Source organism: Salmo salar, chromosome 22 (assembly GCF_965601325.2).
Source record: "Salmo salar chromosome 22, fSalSal1, whole genome shotgun sequence".
Classification (NCBI taxonomy): Eukaryota; Metazoa; Chordata; class Actinopteri; order Salmoniformes; family Salmonidae; genus Salmo; species Salmo salar.
In genome coordinates, this window is record NC_138312.1 from 56,712,746 (window position 1) to 56,737,339 (window position 24,594).

Below are 24,594 nucleotides of genomic sequence, written 5' to 3' on the forward strand. Positions count from 1 at the left end.
AGAGACAATCTCCCACAAACACTAAACCAAACAATTACCCATATATAGGACTCTCAATCAGAGGCAACGAGAAAGCACCTGCCTCCAATTGAGAGTCCAACCCCCCATCAACCTAAACATAGAAATACAACTCACTAGACTAAACATAGAAATACATAAACAAGGAACAGTGCCCAAAACCCCCGGAATACATAAATCAAATACCCTTCTACCAAAAACACCACCCCGAACCACATAAAACAAATACCCTCTGCCACGTCCTGACCAAACTACAATAACAAATAACCCTTAACTGGTCAGGACGTGACAATAGGATTGAGGTCAGGGCTTTGTGATGGCCACTCCAATACCTTGACTTTGTTGTTCTTAAGCCATTTTGCCACAACTTTGGAAGTATGCTTGGGGTCATTGTCCATTTGGAAGACCCATTTGCGACCAAGCTTTAACTTCCTGACTGATGTCTTGAGATGTTGCTTCAATATATCCACATAATTGTCCCACCTCATGATGCCATCTATTTTGTGAAGTGCAGCAGTCCCTCCTGCAGCAAAGCACCCCCACAACATGATGCTGCCACCCCCGTGCTTCACGGTTGGGATGGTGTTCTTCGGCTTGCAAGCCTCCCCCTTTTTCTTCCAAACATCACGATGGTCATTATGTTAAAACAGTTCTATTTTTGTTACATCAGACCTGAGGACATTTCTACAAAAAGTACGATCTTTGTCCCCATGTGCAGTTGCAAACTGTAGTCTGGCTTTTTTTATGGTGGTTTTGGAGCACTGGCTTTTTCCTTGCTGAGCGGCCTTTCAGGTTATGTCGATATAGGACTCATTTTACTGTGGTTATAGATACTTTTGTACCTGTTTCTTACAGCATCTTCACAAGGTCCTTTGCTGTTGTTCTGGGATTGATTTGCACTTTTCGCACCAAAGTACGTTCATCTCTAGGAAACAGAACGCGTCTCCTTCCTGAGCGGTATGACAGCTGCGTGGTCCCATGGTGTTTATACTTGCGTACTATTGTTTGTACAGATGAACGTGGTACCTTCAGGCATTTGGAAATTGCTCCCCAGGATGAACCAGACTTATGGAGGTCAACAATTTTTTTTCTGATGTCTTGGCTGATTTCTTTTGATTTTCCCATGATGTCAAGCAAAGAAGCACTGAGTTTGAAAGTAGTCCTTGAAGTACATCCACAGGTACACCTCCAATTGACTCAAATGATGTCAATAAGCCTATCAGAAGCTTCTAAAGCCATGACATCATTTTCTGGAATTGTCCAAGCTGTTTAAAGGCACAGTCAACTTAGTGTATGTAAACTTCTGACCCACTGGAATTGTGAAACAGTGAATTACAAGTGAAATAATCTTTCTGTAAACAATTGTTGGAAAAATTAAAAAAAAAAAAAAAAATTACCTGTGTCATACACAAAGTAGATGTCCTAACAGACTTGCCAACACTATAGTTTATTAACAAGACATGTGTGGAGTGGTTGAAAAACGAGATTTAATGACTCCATCCTAAGTGTATGTATGTAAACTTCCGACTTCAACTCAAGATGTTGTCTAAAGTTCTGGTTTAGACGTTTTAACGGTTTAGACGGTTTTAAAACAAATATGACAGTCAATCCTTGAAGAAATGCCCTCATATTCAACATCATAGCCCTGTGGAGAATGGCAGAGACTTCCCTCGTCTTTCAGTGTAGTGAGGCAGAACAGAGGAGACCAGAACAGGTTGAATATTTTGTTACCATTGGCACCAAAGGGGATTGGATCAGAGCAGGGGGTGGCAGTGAAGTGATTATGCTGGCTAGGAGCTAATCAGCTGAAATGGACTGGAGGGAGTTCTGGACTGTAGTTACTGTGGTTCTGTGGCAGTCAGATGAGAGGTATCACAGTCTCTCTCTCTTGCTCTCGCTTTCTCTCGCGCTCTCTCTCCCATGTGCTCTCTCACGTCCTCTCTCTCTCTCTATCTCTCTCTCGATCTCAATTTCTATCTCGCTCTCTTTTTATTTCCCTCTTGGTATTTCTCTCTCCTCCCCTCTCTCTTTTTTCCCTCTCTCTTTCTGTCATTTCGGTCATCTCAATTAAATTAGTCTCTCTCTCTCTTTCTGTCTGTCTCTCTCTCTCTCTCTCTCTCTCTCTGTGTTTCTTTTCTCTCTCTCTGATTATCAAATGTCAGGTTGTACATTGTTGACGAGACTTGTCTTCTTGCTGGGTATTTGGATGAGCCCAGATGTTTTATTGGTCAGAACACAGGTGGATGTTGTCTCTGTGGTGGGTGTCTTGTTTAGATAAGGAGATTCTCTCAGGAGGCAGTGGATATTGGCTGGGTATTAGGATGAGATATCCTTGGAGATCCTTGGATACGGGCCCCTGTGCTGTCTGGGTATTAGGATGAGGTAACCTTGGAGATCCTTGGATATGGGCCCCTGTGCTTTCTGGGTATTAGGATGAGGTAACCTTGGAGATCCTTGGAGACAGGCTCTGTACTGTCAGGGTATTAGGATGAGGTATCCTTGGAGATCCTTGGATAAATTTAAAAAGGATCAAAACATTTCAAAGGTTCCTTTTATGCATGGTTACTCAAGGGTACATAAAGCAGCTCCATCTACAAACAGCAAGGCTGCCTACGACAGCTGATACAGAGCACTGCCTAGTCAACAGTGTTGTTCTACTTTTTATCAGGCCCACAATCTGGAGGCAAAGCACTGCAATCCTGGGTACGTGACAGAGACTGACCAATATCAGCACCACCAGCTAGCACCTCCATTTCAGGCTGTCCTAGCTTGCCACGAGGGGCTGGTAAAGGTCTGATCCATGTAGCCGTCCAATGAACAGCCCACTTCCACAATAAGCACCTCCCCCTGTATTTGGCCACGCAGGAAAGCCCCTCATCATCAACATCACACCAGCTTCCTGTTACACCAGAATGCGCACACACACACACACACACACACACACACACACACACACACACACACACACACACACACACACACACACACACACACCCACACACTGACCCATTGCCATCGTTCACACTTTTATCCACTCTGCTGCTTTCCAATAAGGTGTAAGTGATCCTTCCCAGAGTGCTGTGTAGCACATACACCTCACCAGCCCAGGGCTCTTAGTGGGACATATCCATATCATTGAGGTCATGGAGAAGAGTGGCCGTGGCCGTGGCCGTGTGCGTGTGCGTGTGCGTGTGCGTGCGTGTGTGTGTGTGTGTGTGTGTGTGTGTGTGTGCGTGTGCGTGCGCGTGCGTGCGCGTGCGTGCGCGTGCGTGCGCGTGCGTGCGCGTGCGTGTGTGTGTGTGTGGTGTGTGTGTGCATGTGTTGATGAGGTATGGGAAGAAAGGGAACTAAAGACCAGCTAGAAACAGACAGACAGAGACAGGCAGACAGGCAGACAGGCAGACAGGCAGACAGGCAAACAGACAGACAGGCAGACAGGCAAACAGGCAGACAGGCAGACAGGCAAACAGACAGACAGGCAGACAGGCAGACAGGCAGACAGGCAGACAGGCAAACAGACAGGCAGGCAGACAGGCAGACAGGCAGACAGGCAGGCAGACAGAGACAGACAGTAGTTTTGGACAGTGACAGGTAATGATGCTGAATACTGCAGTAGTATTGGACAGTGACAGATAATGATGCTGAATACTGCAGTAGTCTTGGACAGTGACAGATAGTGAAGCTGAATACTGCAGTAGTATTGGACAGTGACAGATAATGATGCTGTATACTGTAGTGGTCTTGGACAGTGACAGATAATGATGCTGAATACTGCAGTAGTATTGGACAGTGACAGATAATGATGCTGAATACTGCAGTAGTATTGGACAGTGACAGATCATGATGCTATGTGGATGAATTAGCTAGGAGGCTGGTTATAATATACTGTAGCTGTCACTATGTGGATGAATTAGCTAGGAGGCTGGTTATAATATACTGTAGCTGTCACTATGTGGATGAATTAGCTAGGAGGCTGGTTATAATATACTGTAGCTGTCACTATGTGGATGAATTAGCTAGGAGGCTGGTTATAATATACTGTAGCTGTCACTATGTGGATGAATTAGCTAGGAGGGTGGTTATAATATACTGTAGCTGTCACTATGTGGATGAATTAGCTAGGAGGCTGGTTACAATATACTGTAGTTATGTGGATGAATTCGCTAGGTGTCCGTGTAAGTACAGTATTTTGAAAACGTTGACCTTGCCTAATCTTTGGATTTATGTCATGTTTTGTATGTTTAGTGCGTTGCCCCTCATACCGGAAACATAATGTTCCATAGTCATTGTGCTGTAAGTCATAGACGGCCTTTATATCAGCCTTTAGATAGAAAACAAGCAGCAGTTAGGACAGAACAGAAAAACAGACAAGTAGAGAGGGATAAAATGGCAGTGAAGCCCAGGAGAAGCAGACATATCTGGACTGTATGAGCATCACATCAGCAGACTGGCTCTCAGTACAGAGAGGACCTCTAGTGGGGGCAAGGCAAGGAGAAGTCTGCAGCCTGGATGGAATAGAACAGAGCATAGTAGAACACAGTAGAGTTGAATAGAATAGATACACAAGGAGAGCTCTGCAGACTGGAATAAATAGTATAGAGCAGAGGAGAACAGAATAGAATATAACAGAATAGAGCAGAACAAAATAGAACAGAACAGAATAGAGCAGAATAGAATAGAGCAGAGCAGAGCAGAATCGAACAGAACATAATAGAGCAGAATATAATATAACAGAACAGAGCAGAATAGAATATAACAGAATAGAGAAGAATATAATATAACAGAACAGAGCAGAATAGAACAAGATAGAACAGACTAGAACAGAACAGAGCAGAATAGAACAAAATAGAACAGAACAGAATAGAGCAGAATAGAACAGAACAGAGCAGAATATAACAAAATAGAACAGAACAGAGCAGAATAGAATATAACAGAGCAGAATAGAATATAACAGAGCAGAATAGAATATAACAGAGCAGAATAGAATATAATAGAACAGAATAGAGCAGAATAGAATAGAACACAACAGAGTAGAATAGAATATAACAGAATAGAGAAGAAAATAATAGAACAGAGCAGAATAGAATATAACAGAATAGAGAAGAAAATAATAGAACAGAGCAGAATAGAACAGAACAGAATAGAGCAGAAGACACCTCTGCAGCCTGCCTCAGTCATTGGAACAATCAGAACAAATCCAGAAGCACATGACAATACAGCAGAGATGGGAAAAGTGTGAAGAGAACAACTTCCTGGGACACACATTGTGTAAGGTGACATTTTATACCAGAAGTGCCCAGGGCAGCTGGAGGCAAGACTTGGGAAGTGGAAGAGAAATGTCATGCAACAGACACAGAGTTTTACTATTTACATAATGCCTTTAACATAACACACATAACACATGATATGATGCTTAGAATCCACTATCCACTTCATATGTATTACTAGAAACACTGCATGGAATGGGATGAAGAAAACATGAACAGTTGGAGATACAGTATGTTCCCACTGCAGGATAAAATACCCAAACCACTGTATAATAATGGGTTCCTACCTCATACACAGGGGGTCATCTCAATTAAATTAGACTCTCTCTCTCTCTCTCTCTGTCTCTCTCTGTTTCTCTCTCTCGCTCTGTCTCTTTCTCTGACTCTCGCTCTCTGTCTCTTTCTGTCTCTGTCTCTCTGTCTCTCTCTCTGTTTCTCTCTCTGTGTCTCTTTCTGTCTCTCTCTTTCTCTCACTCTCTCTCTCTGTCTCTTTCTGTCTCTCTCTCTGTTTCTCTCTCTCTCTGTCTCTTTCTGTCTCTCTCTTTCTCTCACTCTCTCTCTCTGTCTCTTTCTGTCTCTCTCTTTCTCTCACTCTCTCTCGCTCTGTCTTTCTGTCTCTCTTTCTTTCTCCGTTTCTCTCTCTCTCAGTGCATTCTAGGAGTTTTTTGGAGTTTGAGTGTTTGGTGTGGAAGGCTCTGTCCTAACTTATTTTCTTGATTCTGTCTTGGTCTTTTCTTAAATGTTTATTTTCTACAGTGGAGGGTTAATGCACTATTTGTTTTAGTGGTATCCACAGGTTTTTTCATTAGGTAGGGTAGAAGAGTACAGAGTTTTAGTTTCCTGGGGTTTGGAAGGTGTGGTGTGCGTGATGGCTTCTCAGCCTAGCGCGGAGGAAATGCTGTCGATACGGCATGGATTCAGGTGTGTTCCTGAGAATGTAGTTATGGATTCAGGTGTGTTCCTGAGAATGTAGTTATGGATTCAGGTGTGTTCCTGAGAATGTAGTCAAGGTGGAGTAGGATCTGCTCGCGGTCGGTGAACAGGTAGGAGCTGAATTTATACATTCCGCTTCCAGAATGAACAAAGCTGTGGTTGTGTTCATGAAAAGAGACAATTTGGTGGGAGGCTCATTGCTAGTGGAATATTTTTAAGGGTTGTGTTGGTGCCAATTTTTCCTCTTTCTACCCCTTCGACCAGGGTGGTAGTCGCAAATTTTCCTCCATTTATTACGGATGATCAAATCAGGAAAGAGCTGAGTCGTTTTGGTAAGTTTGCTAGTGATTTTCGTGTACTGTCGGCAGGTTTTCAGGCAGATGCCGTTCAAACTTCTTCAGGATTGGTGTGTCCCCTGCGGGACGGTTGAGCTAACGTAGGCTAATGCGATTAGCATGAGGTTGTAACTAACAAGAACATTTCCCAGGACATAGACATATCTGATATTGGCAGAAAGCTTAAATTCTTGTTAATCTAACTGTACTGTCCAATTTACAGTAGCTTTACAGTGAAAGAATACCATGCTATTGTTTGAGGAGAGGGCACAGTTTTGAACATGAAAAGTTATTAATAAACAAATTAAGCACATTTGGGCAGTCTTGATACAAAATGTTGAACAGAAATGCAATGGTTCATTGGATCAGTCTAACACTTTGCACATACACTGCTGCCATCTAGTGGTCAACATGTAAATTGCTTCTGGGCTGGAATAATACATTATGGCCTTTCTCTTGCGTTTCAAAGATGAAGGTACAAAACAATACAAAATAACGGTCGGTATTTTCTTTGTATTATCTTTTACCAGATCTAATGTGTTATATTCTCCTACATTCCTTTCACATATCCATAAACTTCAAAGTGTTACCTTTCAAATGGTACCAAGAAAATGCATATCCTTGCTACAGGCAGTTAAATTTGGGTATGTCATTTTAGGCGAAAATTGAAAAAAAGGGCCGATCCTTAAGAGTTTTAAGCACGTTGTTTCGTTCCGGAGGCAAGTGTTCATGTTTCTGAATAACAATGAGCAACAGCTAAATGTGCATTTTAAAGTAGGTATGGGGAGGGGCTCTACGCAGGGTTTGCCAGCACAGATAGTCTACGGTGTTTTGAGTGGGGATTTGGGGCATAAGAGCTTTGTGTGACCACATAAAGGCTGTGGACAAGGTGAGGGTACAAGCGCCAGTGGGTTGAAATCGAGGTCAATGAGACGCAGGCAGCGGAGGCTGGGCCTAATCATGTTATGGATGGTGGTGTAGATGAGGCTGGGCCTAATCATGTTATACATGGTGGTATAGATTAGGCTGGGCCTAGTCAGGTTATAGATGGTGGTGTAGATGAGGCTGGGTCTAGTCATGCCAGTGATGGTAGTGTAGATGAGGCTGGGTCTAGTCATGCCAGTGATGGTGGTGTAGATGAGGCTGGGTCTAGTCAGGTTATAGATGGTGGTGTAGATGAGGCTGGGTCTAGTCATGCCAGTGATGGTGGTGTAGATGAGGCTGGGTCTAGTCAGGTTATGGATGGTGGTGTAGCTGAGGCTGGGTCTAGTCATGCCAGTGATGGTGGTGTAGATGAGGCTGGGTCTAGTCAGGTTATGGATGGTGGTGTAGATGAGGCCATCCTACAATCTAAGCTAGATGCCCTCAATCTCATTCAAATTATCAAGGAACCTACCAGGTACAACCCTAAATCCGTAACCATGGGCACCCTCTTAGATATCATCCTGACCAACTTGCCCTCTAAATACACCTCTGCTGTCTTCAACCAGGATCTCAGCGATCATTGCCTCATTGCCTGCGTGCGTAATAGGTCCGCGGTCAAACGACCACCCCTCATCACTGTCAAACGCACCCTAAAACTATTTACATTTACGTTACATTTTAGTCATTTAGCAGATGCTCTTATCCAGAGCGACTTACAGTAGTGAATGCATACATTTCATACATTTTATTATTATTATTTTTTTTCCTTTCTAATCGACCTGGCCCGGGTATTTCCTTTCTAATCGACCTAATCGACCTGGCCCGGGTATCCTGGAAGGATATTGACCTCATCCCGTCAGTAGAGGATGCCTGGTTGCTCTTTAAAAGTGCTTTCCTCTCCATCTTAAATAAGCATGCCCCATTCAAAAAAATTAGAACTAAGAACAGATATAGCCCTTGGTTCACCCCAGACTTGACTGCCCTTGGCCAGCACAAAAACATCCTGTGGTGTTCTGCATTAGCATCGAATAGCCCCCGTGATGTGCAACTTTTCACGGAAGTCAGGAACCAATATGCTCAGTCAGTTAAACATTTCAAACAGAAATGTGCATACTGTAGCACTAATTCCCAAAAGTTTTTGGACACTGTAAAGTCCATGGAGAATAAGAGCACCTCCTCCCAGCTGCCCACTGCACTGAAGATAGTAAACATTGTCACCACCAATAAATCTACGATAATTGATCATTTCAAGAAGCATTTTTCTATGGCTGGCCATGCTTTCCACCTGGCTATCCCTACCCCGGCCAACATCTCAGCACCCCCTGTAGCAACTTGCCCAAGTCCCCCCCCCCCCCCCCCGCTTCTCCTTCACCCAAATCCAGACAGATGATGTTCTGAAAGAGCCAAAAAATCTGGATCCCTACAAATCAGCAGGGCTAGACAATCTGGACCCTCTCTTTCTAAAATTATCTGCCGAAATTGTTGCAACCCCTATTACTAGCCTCAACCTCTCTTTCGTATCATCTGAGATCCCTAAAGATGGGAAAGCTGCCGCGGTCATCCCCCTCTTCAAAGGGGGAGACACTCTAGACCCAAACTGTTACAGTCTTATATCCATCCTGCTCTGCCTTTCTAAAATCTTCAAAAGTCAAGTTAATAAACAGATCACCGACCATTTCGAATCCCACCGTACCTTCTCCACTATGCAATCTGGTTTCCGAGCTGGTCATGGGTGCACCTCAGCCATGCTCAAGGTCCTAAACAATACCATAACCGCCATCGATAAAAGTGCAGTCGTCTTTATCGACCTGGCCAAGGCTTTCGACTCTGTCAATCACCGCACTCTTATCAGCAGACTCAATAGCCTTAGCTCTCAAATGACTGCCTCGCCTGGTTCACCAACTACTTCTCAGATAGAGTTCAGTGTGCCAAATCGGAGGGCCTGTTGTCCGGACCTCTGGCAGTCTCTATGGGGGTGCCACAGGGTTCAATTCTCGGGCTGACTCTTTTCTCTGTATATGTCAATGATGTCGCTCTTACTGCGGGTGATTCTCTGATCCACCTCTACGCAGACGACACCATTCTGTATACTTCTGGCCCTTCTTTGGACACTGTGCTAACAAACATCCAAATGAGCTTCAATGCCATACAACACTCCTTCCGAGGCCTCCAACTGCTTTTAAATGTAAGTACAACTAGTGCAACTAGTGCAAGTGCATGCACTTCAACCTATTGCTGCCCGCACCCTCCCGCCCAACTAGCATCACTACTCTGGACGGTTCTGACTTAGAATATGTGGACAACTACAAATACTTAGGTGTCTGGTTAGACTGTAAACTCTCCTTCCAGACTCACATTAAGCATCTCCAATCCAAAATTAAATATAGAATTAGCTTCCTAGTTCGCAACAAATCCTCCTTCACTCATGCTGCCAAACACACCCTCGTAAAACGGACTATCCTACCGATCCTTGACTTCGGCGATGTCATTTACCAAATAGCCTCCGACACTCTACTCAGCAAATTGGATGTAGTCTATCACAGTGCCATCCGTTTTGACACCAAATCCCCATATACTACCCACCACTGCGACCTGTACGCTCTCGTTGGCTGGCCCTCACTACATATTTGTCGCCAAACCCACTGGCTCCAGGTCATCTATAAGTCTATGCTAGGTAAAGCCCCGCCTTATCTCAGCTCACTGGTCACCATAGTAACACCGACCCGTAGCACACGCTCCAGCAGGTATATTTCACTGGTCATCCCCAAAGCCAACACATCCTTTTGCCGCCTTTCCTTCCAGTTCTCTGCTGCCAATGACTGGAATGAATTGCAAAAATCACTGAAGCTGGAGTCTTATATCTCCCTCTCTAACCTTAAGCATCAGCTGTCAGAGCAGCTTACCGATCACTGCACCTGTACACAGCCAATCTGTAAATAGAACACCCAACTACCTCATCCCCATATTGTTATTTGTCCTCTTGCTCTTTTGCACCCCAGTATCTCCACTTCCACATCATCATCTGCACATCCATCACTCCAGTGTTAATGCTAAATTGTAATTATTTCACCTCTATGGCCTATTTATTGCCTTACCTCCCTACTCTTCTACACTTACATAGATTTTCTATTGTGTTATTGACTGTACGTTTGTTTATGTGTAACTCTGCGATGTTGTTTTTGTCGCACTGCTTTGCTTTATCTTGGCCATTTCGCAGTTGTAAATGAGAACTTGTTCTCAACTAGTTTACCTGGTTCAATAAAGGTGAAATAAAATAAAAATTAAAGATGGAGGGGGCTCTACAAACACCCAAGGAGGTCTGGGGACCTCCAGTGGAGGGTTCTACATGGAGCCATGGCCACTAACAGCTGATTGGCACGGGTTGAACTGGGAGTCGGACAGGGGTGTCCTTTCTGTGTTATGAGTGAAACTGTGATTCATGTGTTTTCTGTGTGCGCCAGGATAATGCCATTAATGTCTCTGTTGGAATATCTGTATGACAGGTTGGGGGTGGGTTTTACTGTTGGGATGTGTATAATGTGGTACAGGTATTCAAATAAGGAGAAGGCCAAATGTGTGTTGAATTTTCTGTTTGCTCAGGCAAAGTTGTCTATTTGGCTAACAAGGAGGAACAGGGTCAAAGGTGGAGGGATAACAGACCCTTTACTATTATTTAATGGGATGGTCTCTGTGCACCTTAGAGAGGAATTTGGTTTGGTATTTGGTATAATATTTGGTATAAAATGATAAGTGTGTTTCAGGAGATATGGTGTGTCGAGGGGGCTGTCTGTTCAGCTGGGGAAGATGTTTTGGGTATAGGGTTGTAGAAGTGGTGAGGTTTTGGTTATTGTGATGTGTGGTGTTTTGTATCGTGGGGTCGAGGGTAAGGTGAGTATGGTACATGTATGCAGTATATATTTTGGTGTTTTATCTCTTTCTCTTTCTCTCTCTCTTTCTGTGTCTCTCTCTCTTTCTGTCTCTCTCTCGCTTTCTGTTTCTCTCTCACTTTCCGTCTCTCTCTCTCTTTCTCTCTCTGTTTCTCTTTCTGTCTCTCTCTTTCTGTCTCTCTTTCTGTCTCTCTCTTGTTCTGTCTCTCTCTCTTTTTCTGTCACTCTCTCTTTCTCTCTCTCTCTTTCTGTCTCTCTCTCTCTCTCTGTTTCTCTCTCGCTTTCTGTCTCTCTCTTTCTCTCTCAATCTCTCTGTCTCTCTCTCTTTCTGTCTCTCTCTTTTTCTGTCTCTCTCTCTCTCTTTCTCTCTCTCTCTTTATGTCTCTCTTTCGCTCTCTGTCTTTCTGCCTCTCTCTCAATTAAATTCAATTCAAAGGGCTTTATTAGCAAGGGAAACATATATTACATTGCCAATGCAAGTTAATTAGATAATACACAAAAGTGAAATAAACAATAAAAAATTATTCTGATTGATTGGATGTTCTGGTCCTGAGGCTTCAGTGTGTTAGAAGAACAGGTTTGTGAACTCAGCCCCAGGACCAGCTGGATGAGGGGACTCTTTTCTTTGCTCAGCTCTTGTTATTGCAGGGCTTGGTAATGATATGAGAGTGGGTCACTGTATTTTAGATGTTTCCAAAACTTAATTGCTATTTTTTTAGTTTTTATGATTAGTGGATGTTGGCCTGATTCTGCCCTGCATGCAATATTTGTAGTTTTCCTCTGAACATGTCGGAGAATCTTACAGAACTATGCATGCAGGGATTCAATGGGGTGTTTATCCCATTGGGTGAAATGGGGCGGCAGCGTAGCCTAGCGGTTAGAGCATTGGACTAGTAACCAAAAGGTTGCAAGATCAAATCCCTGAGCTGACAAGGTACAAATCTGTTGTCCTGCTCCTGAAAGAGGCAGTAAACACACTGTTCCTAGGCTGTCATTGAAAATAACAATTTGTTTTTAACTTACTTGCCTAGTTAAATAAAGGTTAAAAAAAAATCTTGTTTTGCAAGTGGACCCCACACCTCGCTGCCATAAGTGCAATTGGTTCAATGACATGTTCATTTAGTTTTAGCCAAATTTTAATAGGTATTTCAATTAGAATTTGTTTTTTAATGGCGTAGAATGCCCTGTGTGCTTTCTCTCTCAGTTCATTCACTGCCTCATTAAGGTGTCCAGTTGAGCTTACTTTTAAACCTAAGTAATTGTTGTGTGTGCAGTACTCTATATATTTTGTACCAATTGAGAACTTTGGTCTAATTCCCTGAGATCTGGATTTTTATTTGAGTCTTTTTGGGGTTTACTGCCAGGGCCCAGGTCTGGCAGTACTGCTCTAGCATGTCCAGGCTCTGCTGTAGGCCATGTGCTGTGGGTGACAGCAGGCATAGGTCATCTGTGAAGAGTAGACATTTAACCTCTGAATTGTGGAGACCAACACCAGCGGCTGAGTATTTTTCTAGAATAGTGGCCAATTTGTTGATATAATTGTTGAAGAGTGTTTCTGTCTCTCTTTGTCTTCTTTCTCCCTGACTCTCTCTCTCTGTCTGTTCCGCCCTCTCTCTCTCTCTGTCTCTCTCTCTCTCTCTCTCTCTCTCTCTCTCTGTCTCTCTGTCTCTCTCTCTGTCTCTTTCTCTCTGTCTCTGTCTCTGTCTCTTTCTCTCTGTCTCTGTCTCTGTCTCTCTCTCTCTCTGTCTCTCTCTCTGTCTCACTGTCTCTCTCTGTCTGTCTGTCCTGCCCTCTCTCTCTCTGTCTCTCTCTCTCTGTCTCTCTGTCTCTCTCTCTGTCTCTCTCTCTCTCTCTCTCTCTCTCTCTCTCTGTCTCTCTGTCTCTCTCTCTGTCTCTTTCTCTCTGTCTCTGTCTCTGTCTCTCTCTCTCTCTGTCTCTCTCTCTGTCTCACTGTCTCTCTCTGTCTGTCTGTCCTGCCCTCTCTCTCTCTGTCTCTCTCTCTCTGTCTCTCTGTCTCTCTCTCTGTCTCTCTCTCTCGCTCTCTCTCTGTCTCACTGTCTCTCTCTGTCTGTCTGTCCTGCCCCCTCTCTCTCTCTCTCTCTCTCTCTCTCTGTCTCTCCGTCTCTCTCTGTCTGTCTGTCCCGCCCTCTCTCTCTCTCTGTCTCTCTCTCTCTCTCTCTCTCTCTCTGTCTGTCTCTGTCTGTCTGTCCCGCCCTCTCTCTCTCTCTCTCTCTCTCGTTTCTGCATTGCGTAAAAACTGTAGCCTTCTAACTACCAGAGGAAATATCCAGTCAGGTTCAGTCTTTAGATCAGTTGAATATTAATGCAATTGAATGCACAACTCACACACTCACTCACTCACTCACTCACTCACTCACTCACTCACTCACTCACTCACTCAGATGTTGTGCATTCAACTGCGTGAGTGTGTCGTGTGAGTGAGTGACTCACTCACTCACTCACACGACACACTCACGCAGTTGAATGCACATCTTTATGTCCACTGGAGAGGTTTCCTAGAGGTGTTTCCTAGAGATGTTTCCTGTCTTTGTTTCCCCTACAGATGTAACAATGAGAATGAGTGGTACCAGATCCATGAAAACATCATACGAAAATCCAGCACCAAGTACACAGCTCCCAGCACCAACTATGGTACGTTAACCTAACCCCTAACTCTGGCTATGGTACTTACACTGTTATACTATTGAGGCCCCCCAGGTAGTGAGTGAGTGAGTGTGTCTGTGTGTGTGTGTGTGTGTGTGTGTGTGTGTGTGTGTGTGTGTGTGTGTGTATGAAATCAGTCATAACCAAACAAGAAAATGCTTCAGCACTCCTAGTGGCCGGGGATTTTAATACAGGAACACTGAAATCAGTTTTACCTCATTTCTACCAGCATGTCACCTGTGCAACTAGAGGGATAAAAACTCACCTTTACTCCACACACAGAGATGCGTACAAAGCTCTCCCTCCATTTGGCAAATCTGACCATAACTATATCCTCCTGATTCCTGCTTACAAGCAAAAACTCAAACAGGAAGTACCAGATCAATACGGAAGTGGTCCTATGAAGCGGATGCTAAGCTACAGGACTGTTCCGCTAGCACAGACTGGAATATGGTCCAGGATTCATCTGATAACATTGAGGAGTTTAACACATCAGTCACCAGCTTCATTAATAAGTGCATCGACGTCGTCTTCCCCACATTAACCGTACGTACATATCCCAACGAGAAGCCATGGATTACAGGCAACATCCGTGCTGAGCTAATGGCTAGGACTGCCACTTTTAAGGAGCAGGACTCTAATCCGGACGCGTATAAGAAATCCAGCTACGCCCTCTGACAAACCATCAAACTAGCAAAACGTCAATATAAGACTAAGATTGAATCCTACTACACTGACTCTGACGCTCAGCGGACGTGGCGGTGCTTGCAAACTATCACAGATTACAAATGGAAACCTAGCAGAGAGCTACCCAGTGATGCGAGCCTACCAGATGAGCTAAATGCCTTCTATGCCTCGCTTCGAGGCAAGCAGCACTGAACCATGCGTGAGAGCACCAGCTGATCCGGACGACTGTGTAATCTCGCTCTCCATAGCCGATGTGAGTAAGACCTTTAAACAGGTTAATATTCAGGTTAAGGCTGCAGGGCCAGACAGATTACCAGGACGTTTACTCAGAGCATGCACTGACCAACTGGCAAGTGTCTTCACTGACATTTTCAACCTCTCCCTGACCCAGTTTGTAATACCAACATGTTTTAAGAACCATAGTCCCTGTGCCCAAGAAGACCAAGGTAACCTGTCTAAATGACTAACGAGCCGAAGCACTCACATCTGTAGCCTTGAAATGCTTTGAAAGGCTGCTCATGGCTCACATCAACACCATCATCCCAGAAACCCTGGAGCCACTCCAATTCGCATATGCCCGAACAGATCCACAGATGACGAAATCTCTATTGCACCACACAATAGAGATTTGTGTGGTGCAATAGTAACAAAAGGAACACCTACGTGAGAATGCTGTTCATTGACTACAGCTCAGCATTCAACACCATAGTGCCCACCAAGCTCATCACTAAGCTAAGGACCCTGGGACTGAACACCTACCGACCTCCTGTACTCCCTGTTCACCCATGACTGCACGACACCAACACCATCATAAAGTTTACCATTGACACAACGGTGGTAGGCCTGATCACTGACAACGATGAGACAGCCTATAGGGAGACCTGGTAGTGTGGTGCCAGGAGCCCATCAGTGTGGTGCCCATCATAGCCTGGTTCTTCCTTGGTTTGTACCTTTTCTAGGGAGTGCTGTGTCATCTGCTTGCTGTTTGGGGCATTCGACCGCAAGGCACTACAGAGGCTGTGTCAGAGGAAGGCTCTAAAACTGTTTATAAGACTCCAGCCACCCAAGTCATAGACTGTTCTCTCTGCTGCCACAGGGCAAGCAGTACCAGAGTGCCAAGTCTAGGACCAAAAGGCTCCTTAACAGCTTCTACCTCCAAGTCATAATTCCAAATAATGACAAAGCAAAAAAAGTTTTTGGAAATTTTTGCAAATGTATTGAAAATTACATAAGTATTCAGACACTTTTACTTAGTACTTTGTTGAAGCCCCTTTGGCAGTGATTACAGCCTCCAGTCTTTTGGGGTATTACGCTACAAGCTTGGCACACCTGTATTTTGGGAGTTTCCGCCATTCTTCTCTGCAGATCCTCTCAAGCTCTGTAAGGTTGGATGGGGAGTGTCTCTGCACAGCTATTTTCAGGTATCTTCAGAGATGTTCAATCGGGTTCAAGTCAGGCCTCTGGCTGGGCCACTCAAGGACATTCAGACACCTGCGTTGTCTTGGCTGTGTGGATCTCTCTGTACTTCATCTTTCCCTCGATCCTGACTAATCTCCCAGTCCCTGCAACTGAAAAACATCCCCACAGCATGATGCTGCCACCACCATGCTTCACCGTAGGGATGGTGCCAGGTTACCTCCAGGCGTGACGCTTGGCATTCAGGCCAAAGAGTTCAATCTTGGTTTCATCAGACCAGAGAATATTGTTTCTCATGATTTGAGAGTCTTTAGGTGCCTTTTAGAAAACTCCAAGCGGGCGGTCATGTGCCTTTTCTGAGGAGTGGCTTCGTATAACGTAACAAAATTTGGAAAAAGTCAAGGTGAATAACTTTCGAATGCACTGTACACTCACACACACAAAACACACACACACTCACACACACTCACACACACTCACACACACAAAACATAGACACGCTTTCACATACGCTGCTGCTACTTTGTTTATTATATATCCTGATTGCCTGGTCACGTTTACCCCTACCAACATGTACGTACTATACTATCTCAATTACCTCAACTACCTTGTACCCCTGCACATTGACTCAGTACTGGTACTCCTCGTATATAGCCTCATTACTACCTGGTACCCCTGCACACTGACTCAGTACTGGTACTCCTTGTATATAGCCTCATTACTACACCGTACCCCTGCACATTGACTCAGTACTGGTACTCCTTGTATATAACCTCATTACTACCTGGTACCCCTGCACATTGACTCAGTACTATACATATGTGTCTCTACTTTTTAAGTAAACGTTTCACTTGTTGTATTCGGTGCGTGTTACAAATCAAATTTCTACGTTTCTTCTGTCTGATTGAGCTAGCTGCTGAGGGTAGTATGAGAAGCACACTGATTTATTCTGTAATAATCTTTTGTCCATTTTAGACTGAAACATAAAGACCGAAAAGCGGAATACCTCCTCGCCTCTTCTCTGTACATCCGTGGGAGTTTCTGTTTCAGCAGCTGTTCAGCTCCGAGTTGGTTAGCTGTTAGCATCCTCAGGGAGCCATTCAATATGTATGAAACTTCAAACTACTGCAGCTACATTACCTCAGGCTTTTAAATGGTTGAGAAAAAGCCTAAGATTCTGAGGCAGGCAGAATAAAAAATGCTCTCTTTATGTTAAAAGTCCACACACACACACACACACACGCACACACACACGCACACGCACACACACACACACACACACACACACACACACACACACACACACACACACACACACACACACACACACACACACACACACACACACACACACACACACACACATTGACAGTGGGTGAGGCACTGGGTGGTGATGTTTTAGTGATAGCATAATGCCGTAGTGTCTGCAATAGTAGAGGATGTCGCTGCAGGGTTGAGTTACATTATTTATCCACGCTCGCACCGTCTTCTAATGTCTGGCCATTTGCTGCCAAAAAATTGGCAATTATGAACAAAATGCTTTCCAAGGTCCTCCTCCCCTCACTGAGTACTGTACACTTGACCTCCAGATCCATTTAAAACGAATTATTAAACGTGCACTATCAATAAAATATTATAACATCTTTAAACATTAGTAGCCTCTCATTAGCAGACATTGACATTGTTTTTAAGTCTGCTGAAAATTCTATGGCCTTCTGGGAATGGCTCAAGGTCTTTTAATGAGGATTTGTTGCTTTTTCAATTTTACTCTTGCTCTTACTTATTTTGTCTTCTCATCCTCAGGTCTGATAATCTCTCTCTCTGTCTTCTCCTCCTCAGGTCTGATAATCTCTCTGTTTTCTCCTCCTCAGGTCTGATAATCTCTCTGTCTTCTCCTCCTCAGGTCTGATAATCTCTCTGTTTTCTCCTCCTCAGGTCTGATAATCTCTCTCCAGCTGCTGAGAGGAGAGATGGAACAAATCAGGAGAGAGAACCCTATGATCTTCAATAGGGGCGTGGCCATTACACGCAAGCTGGGTTTCCCCGATGTCATCATGCCAGGTGAGAACTGGGCTGGGCTACTGATGTTATATTGGATGCCTCCCAATAATAGCTCCTTTCTCCTGAAGTGTTCGCTACTTCCCACAAATCTAAATGCATTGGATTGGTGGAGAGATGGGCTAGAGGGAGTTCCCATCATTTTTCTTATCTCAGTAATTTCCTTTCAAATCAGTAAAGGAAATGAACCAGTGTACACTTCAAGAGAAAGGAGAGATTATTGGGATGCAGCCATTGTTTCAATGCAGTAGTTGGTATTTCTGGCTGAAGTAAGGCTTGAATGTATGTGGATGGGTTGGTGTATTTGACCATGTAGGCTACACAGTAAAGTAGACTTGTCTTGTATCTGCTTTGCCCTGTTTCTTTATGAAATGCTGTGACAGCAGTCTGGTTCTAAAGCCTAGCCACACAGTTCCAACAAAGTGACAGAGTCCCTCCCCTCTTTCTGTCCGTCCATATTTCTGTCTGTCCGTCCGTCCGTATGTCTGTCTGTCTGTCCGTCTGTCGGCACTGTTGTGGTCCACATTCTTATAGTCCACTTAATGATTGATGTCGTCTCTCCCCCCCACCAATCAATATTCCACTCAGCTTCTAAACCCTCATTCCGTTATTCCATATCCCTTCCCCCAGTCTCATCTCAGCCCATAGTCTCCAGCTCGTCTTTATAATCACACTCAGGTCCTACTGCATTCATTCACATGCAAAGCTAATCACTTCAAATCCTTGTTGGAATGAAATGCTGATAAATTAATTAGTCTGGGTGACCGATGGGTCCCGAGCAGCAGACCTGGGTTCAAATGGTATTTGAAATCATTTCAAATCATTTATCTGTGATTTTATTGAGTTTCCCTGGCTTAATAGAAAACTACAAACCCTGTCCATCTGGCACTCCAGGCAGGCTAAATCCAATACTCAAATTGTATTTGGCCTCAGGTCTGTGTAGTACAGATGTAGGATCTTAATTTGAGACAGTTTGCTACAGCAGGAAAATAATCCTGCAGCAACAGGAAATGTGGATTATAATATAAATGTAACATCCCTGGTCATCCCTACTGCCTCTAATCTGCCGCACTCACTAAATGCAAATTCTTCGTTTGTAAATGCTGTCTGAGTGCTGAGGTGTGCCTCTGGCTATCCGTAAATACATTAAAATAGAACAAGAAATTTGTGCCGTCTGGTTTGTCATTTGAAATTATTTATACTTTTACTTTTGCTACTTAAGTATTTTTTTAGCAATTACATTTACTTTTTATACTCAAGTATATTTAAAACCAATACTTTTAGACTTTTACTCAAGTATTTTTTACTGGGTGACTTTCACTTTTACTTGAGTTTTCTATTAAGATATCTTTACTTTTACTCAAGTATGACAATTGGGTACTTTTTCCACCACTGGATACATGTAAGGGAAAATCAATTATGAAATGTCAAAGTAAAAATTACAAACTTCAGAAGCCTTTTTAAACCTCAAATAACTGCAACAGGGTCATCAAATTAAGATCCTGCATATGTAGTAGTGTTCGGGTGACTCAATCCAAATAATGAATCCAAATAATAATCCGAATAATGAAATGGTGTATTTCCCTCTGAGGGTCTTGTATAGGCTATAGTGGAGATGTGTTAACCTGGGGTGGCAGGTAGCCTAGTGGTTAGAGCGTAACTGAAAGGTTGCAAGATCAAATCCCTGAGCTGACAAGGTACAAATCTGTCGTTCTACCTCTGAACACAGCAGTTAACCCACTGTTCCTATGCTGTCATTGAAAATAAGAATTTGTTCTCGTTAAAATATATAACTGGTGTGCTAGGTTATAGTGGAGACAAGTTAATGAGAGCACTGTCTCATGCTACAAGCTAGCTATGGTTAAATTTAGCATGGCTCAATTTGTTTGGTCAAGAATAGTCTCCTTCAACAGTTTCTGTGTCTATCGTCATTCCAGTCGTGATGAGATATGAGATCAGGAAAGTGTCATTGAGACACAGATTCTCGTTTACAAGGGAGAGTTGTGGTCAACTGGTTGATCTTCAAGGCATTCCTAATCTATCGCCAACATTTCTGTTGGCGGTAACTTGATACAGCAGTCCTAGTTCCCGGGATGGCAAAGTGTTTCCATTTTCAACCATTTCTGATGTCTGAAGGTAGAACTCCGCCTACCCTGCAGGCCAAAGAGCAAATCAAGTGCACTTATAGGCCTACTACTGGCCAATCAGATATCTCAGATAGCTCGCACCACTCACAGCAAAGTTGATAATGTGAGATTTTAAAACTTTAAAGCCATGACTGGAGAGAGACTCAACGAATACAACAAAGAGCTGCTGTGTTTATGAGTAAGTTGAAGTTGTTTTTCAGCACTGACAACACTTTGTTCAACACTATTATAAGCCATAAAATGCACATTCTCCCTACTTCCACTCACGCTACAACCAGCACTGCAGTTGTAATGAATGACGACAGCAAAGTGTTCCAATAAACTTGTGTTGTTATTATTAGCGGCTTGAGTATTTTGTTTTTTACATCGAGGAATATTTCACTTTCTCTGGTTATAGGAGTAACAACATGAATTTGTGCATCAGGCAGAAATAATGCAGTGTGACTTGAGTTCCAGTTGAAAGACTGTGTCCCCATTTCCCAGCAGAGGGAAGGAGAGAGGCAGCTTCAGCGCTGCGCCTTCCCCTCAGACTGACCATCAGATGCAGGCCGTCAGTCCAGTAAAATAAAAAAAAAACACATTATTATGTTTACTCAGCGCTGCCTCACAAGTATTACAACAAATTATCTATTACCAGTGTGATCGTATACCTAAAATGTTGAAATATAATTTCTAAATGGTCTGAGAAGAACAACATTGGCAGGCTAATTCAAGCGTAGCTAATATGCAGTGATAATGTATTGGGTCTATAACCTACTGCACAAACCTCATTGCTACACAATGGTTTTTAATTGGTTAATGTTATAGGCTTACGTTTTTAAGTCATGTTAAAAAAAATCTGAGCAGTAGATCTCGGCTTCCATCTTGACTCAGAATAGATTGGTGACCACTGTTCTAGAGTGTATAATAGAGTGTTGATTGGGCCTTAATCAACATTCAGCAGGGTGTTCCTTACTAACTTCCTACAACATTAGTATTTCCCAATATTCTACTATGTTTTGGGCTTTCCTTTTTAATGTGTCTGTCTGTCTACCTTATCTGTACATGTACCACTGCCCTCCCCTGCCCTCCACTGCCCTCCGCTTTCCTCCCCTGCCCTCCGCTGCCGTCCGCTGCCCTCCGCTTTCCTCCCCTGCCCTCCGCTGCCCTCCGCTTTCCTCCCCTGCCCTCCCCTACCCTCCCCTGCCCTCCACTGCCCTCCCCTGCCCTCCGCTGCCCTCCCCTGCCCTCCGCTGCCCTCCGCTTTCCTCCACTGCCCTCCACTGCCCTCCACTGCCCTCCACTGCCCTCCCCTGCCCTCCCCTGCCCTCCACTGCCCTCCCCTGCCCTCCACTGCCCTCCCCTGCCCTCCCCTGCCCTCCCCTGCCCTCCACTGCCCTCCCCTGCCCTCCACTGCCCTCCCCTGCCCTCCCCTGTCCTCCCCTGCCCTCCCCTGCCCTCCCCTCCCCTGCCCTCCCCTGCCCTCCACTACCCTCCCCTGCCCTCCCCTGCCCTCCACTACCCTCCCCTGCCCTCCCCTGCCTTCCACTACCCTCCACTGCCCTCCACTACCCTCCACTACCCTCCACTGCACCCTAGAGACAGAGGTAGATTGGTATAAGTGCCGCCCCTCTGTGCCCGTGCCTCACTCTTCCACTTCCTCTCACTCTTTCGCTTCATCTTCCTCTCACTCTTCCTTTCTCTTCCTCTTTCTCTTTCTCTTTCTCTTCCTATCACCCTTCCTCCTCATCTTCATCTTCCTCTCACTATTCCTCTTCCTCTCACTCTTCCTTTCTCTTCCTCTTTCTCTTCCTCTTCCGCTCACTCTTCCCTCTTCATCTTCCTCTCACTCTTCCTCTTCCTCTCACTCTTTCTCTTCCTCCTCCTCTCACTCTTCCTCTTCCTCTCACTCTTCCTCTTTCTCTCACTCTTCCTCTCACTCTTCCTCTTCATCTTCCTCTCACTCTTCCGCTTCCTCTTTCTCTTCCTCTTCCACTTCCTCTCATTCTTCCTCTTGTTCTGACTTGCTCTGGCTGGCTGGCTGGCTGGCTAACCTGAGACCTCAGTGTTATTTTCACAGACTAATGGATATGCTTTAGCTTAACAGCCTAGCACAGCACCTGGGTTTGACCCTCAGTCGATTACAACAGAACTCTACCCTTACAGCCTAGCACAGCACCTGGGTTTGACCCTCAGTCGATTACAACAGAACTCTACCCTTACAGCCTAGCACAGCACCTGGGTTTGACCCTCAGTCGATTACAACAGAACTCTACCCTTACAGCCTAGCACAGCACCTGGGTTTGACCCTCAGTCGATCACAACAGAACTCTCTTAACTAATCTGGGAAGTATTCACATCAACAGGGTGCTTCAGCAGCAACCAGGTCTAGCTACACCTTGTTCCCCCTGAAAGAACCTGTGTGTGTGTTGGTGTGTGCGTGTGCGTGTGCGTGTGCGTGTGTGTGTGTGGTGTGTGTTGGTGTATTGGTGTACTGGTGTGTGTTGGTGTATTGGTGTGTGTTGGTGTATTGGTGTGTGTGTGTGTGTGTGTGTGTGTGTGTGTGTGTGTGTGTGTGTGTGTGTGTGTGTGTGTGTGTGTGTGTGTGTGTGTGTGTGTGTGTGTGTGTGTGTTTGTTTGTGTGTGTGTAATAGTGTGTAGGTGCGTGTATGTGAGTCACGGCTAGTTCCTGGGAGTTTAGCTTTATTAATGGAGTCCAATCTACTACGACCCCGATACCATCGATCCACAGTGTGATTACAGCCATATCTCATCATGTTGCTAAGATACAGGCTGTGCCGAGCTGCACGCCTAGCCTCTTGATACATAAACCAGACTGTCTTCATATTTATAGTAGACTAGCTCATAAGTGGTATCAACACATTTTATCTTACTGTACCATCCCTGGCATACCTCGTCTGTCAGTCTGTCTTCATATTGTTATTTACAGCATTCACAATCCGCCATTCTTAAGGGTAATCTCTTCCGTACCGGGACTGTTAAGATTGATATCATATATCTGTTTTTCCATTTGCAATTGAAAGTGGATTGTGAATGAGTGAGTGGAGGATTATATATATATATATATATATATAAAAGAGAGAGAGAGAGACTCTATAGTGTTCAGTAGTCCATTTGTTATCCACTATAAACACTACCCTGTTGGATAAACCCTCATACTGCCTGTGTTCAGATAACAGTGTGGCTGGCAGTGGAGCAGAAAAATGGATAAAGTTTGTCTCAGCCCATCACATTCATATAGTGTCGGAATGTGGTTAGCAAAGAAAGCAATTTTTCCCAATACCTTCATATGTTGCGTTCTCTCTGCCTATTCTCCTGTGTTTACTAAACAGCCATATGGATGCTCTGTATTTGCTGTGAGGATACGGATATCTGTTGTATTCATTAATATTGAGGTATGATATGATGTAGCGTTACTTTCTTTATCCAGAAGGAACTTCAGTTGTATCAAGTCAAATAAGATAAAGTTCCATAGTAAATATGCAGTATAAATAGTTTAGAAAGATTAAGTATGCAGAATAAACAGTTTAGAAAGATACATTTCTATAGTAAATATGCAGTATAAATAGTTTAGAAAGATAAAGTAAAATAGTAAGTATGCAGAATAAACTGTTTATAAAGATACATTTCTATAGTAAATATGCAGTATAAACAGCTTAGAAAGATACAGTTCTATAGTAAATATGCAGTATAAACTGTAATAATATGAATGTAGTTAATCTGTAGTAATATGAACGTAGTTAAACTGTAGTAATATTAATGTAGTTAAACTGTAGTAATATGAACGTAGTTAAACTATAGTAATATGAACGTAGTTAAACTGTAGTAATATTAATGTAGTTAAACTGTAGTAATATGAACGTAGTTAAACTGTAGTAATATTAATGTAGATAAACTGTAGTAATATTAATGTAGTTAAACTATAGTAATATGTCTTCCATGTCTTCAATACATCACTAAATGATCGAAAAAGTTTTTCCTGTCACGGATGAGAGTTCTTGAGTAATTTATGTCTGTGATATCAAATCAAATTTATTTATAAAGCCCTTCTTACATCAGCTGATATCTCAAAGTGCTGTACAGAAACCCAGCCTAAAACCCCAAACAGCAAGCAATGCAGGTGTAGAAGCACGGTGGCTAGGAAAAACTCCCTAGAACGGCCAAAACCTAAGAAGAAACCTACAGAGGAACCAGGCTATGAGGGGTGGCCAGTCCTCTTCTGGCTGTGCCGGGTGGAGATTATAACAGAACATGGCCA

At 43.9% G+C, this 24,594-nt stretch overlaps 1 protein-coding gene across 8 annotated transcripts in view; it reads left to right on the plus strand.

The window, feature by feature from the left end:
* Positions 1-24,594, plus strand: part of dock3 (dedicator of cytokinesis 3) — a 366,286-nt gene that overhangs the window by 267,361 nt on the left and 74,331 nt on the right. For all 8 annotated transcript variants that reach the window (XM_045705090.2, XM_045705092.2, XM_045705096.2 and 5 more), the window contains exons 13-14: positions 13,928-14,016; positions 18,067-18,192. In XM_045705090.2, the coding sequence (XP_045561046.1) occupies positions 13,928-14,016; positions 18,067-18,192 (215 nt within the window). The remainder of the gene's footprint in view (positions 1-13,927; positions 14,017-18,066; positions 18,193-24,594) is intronic.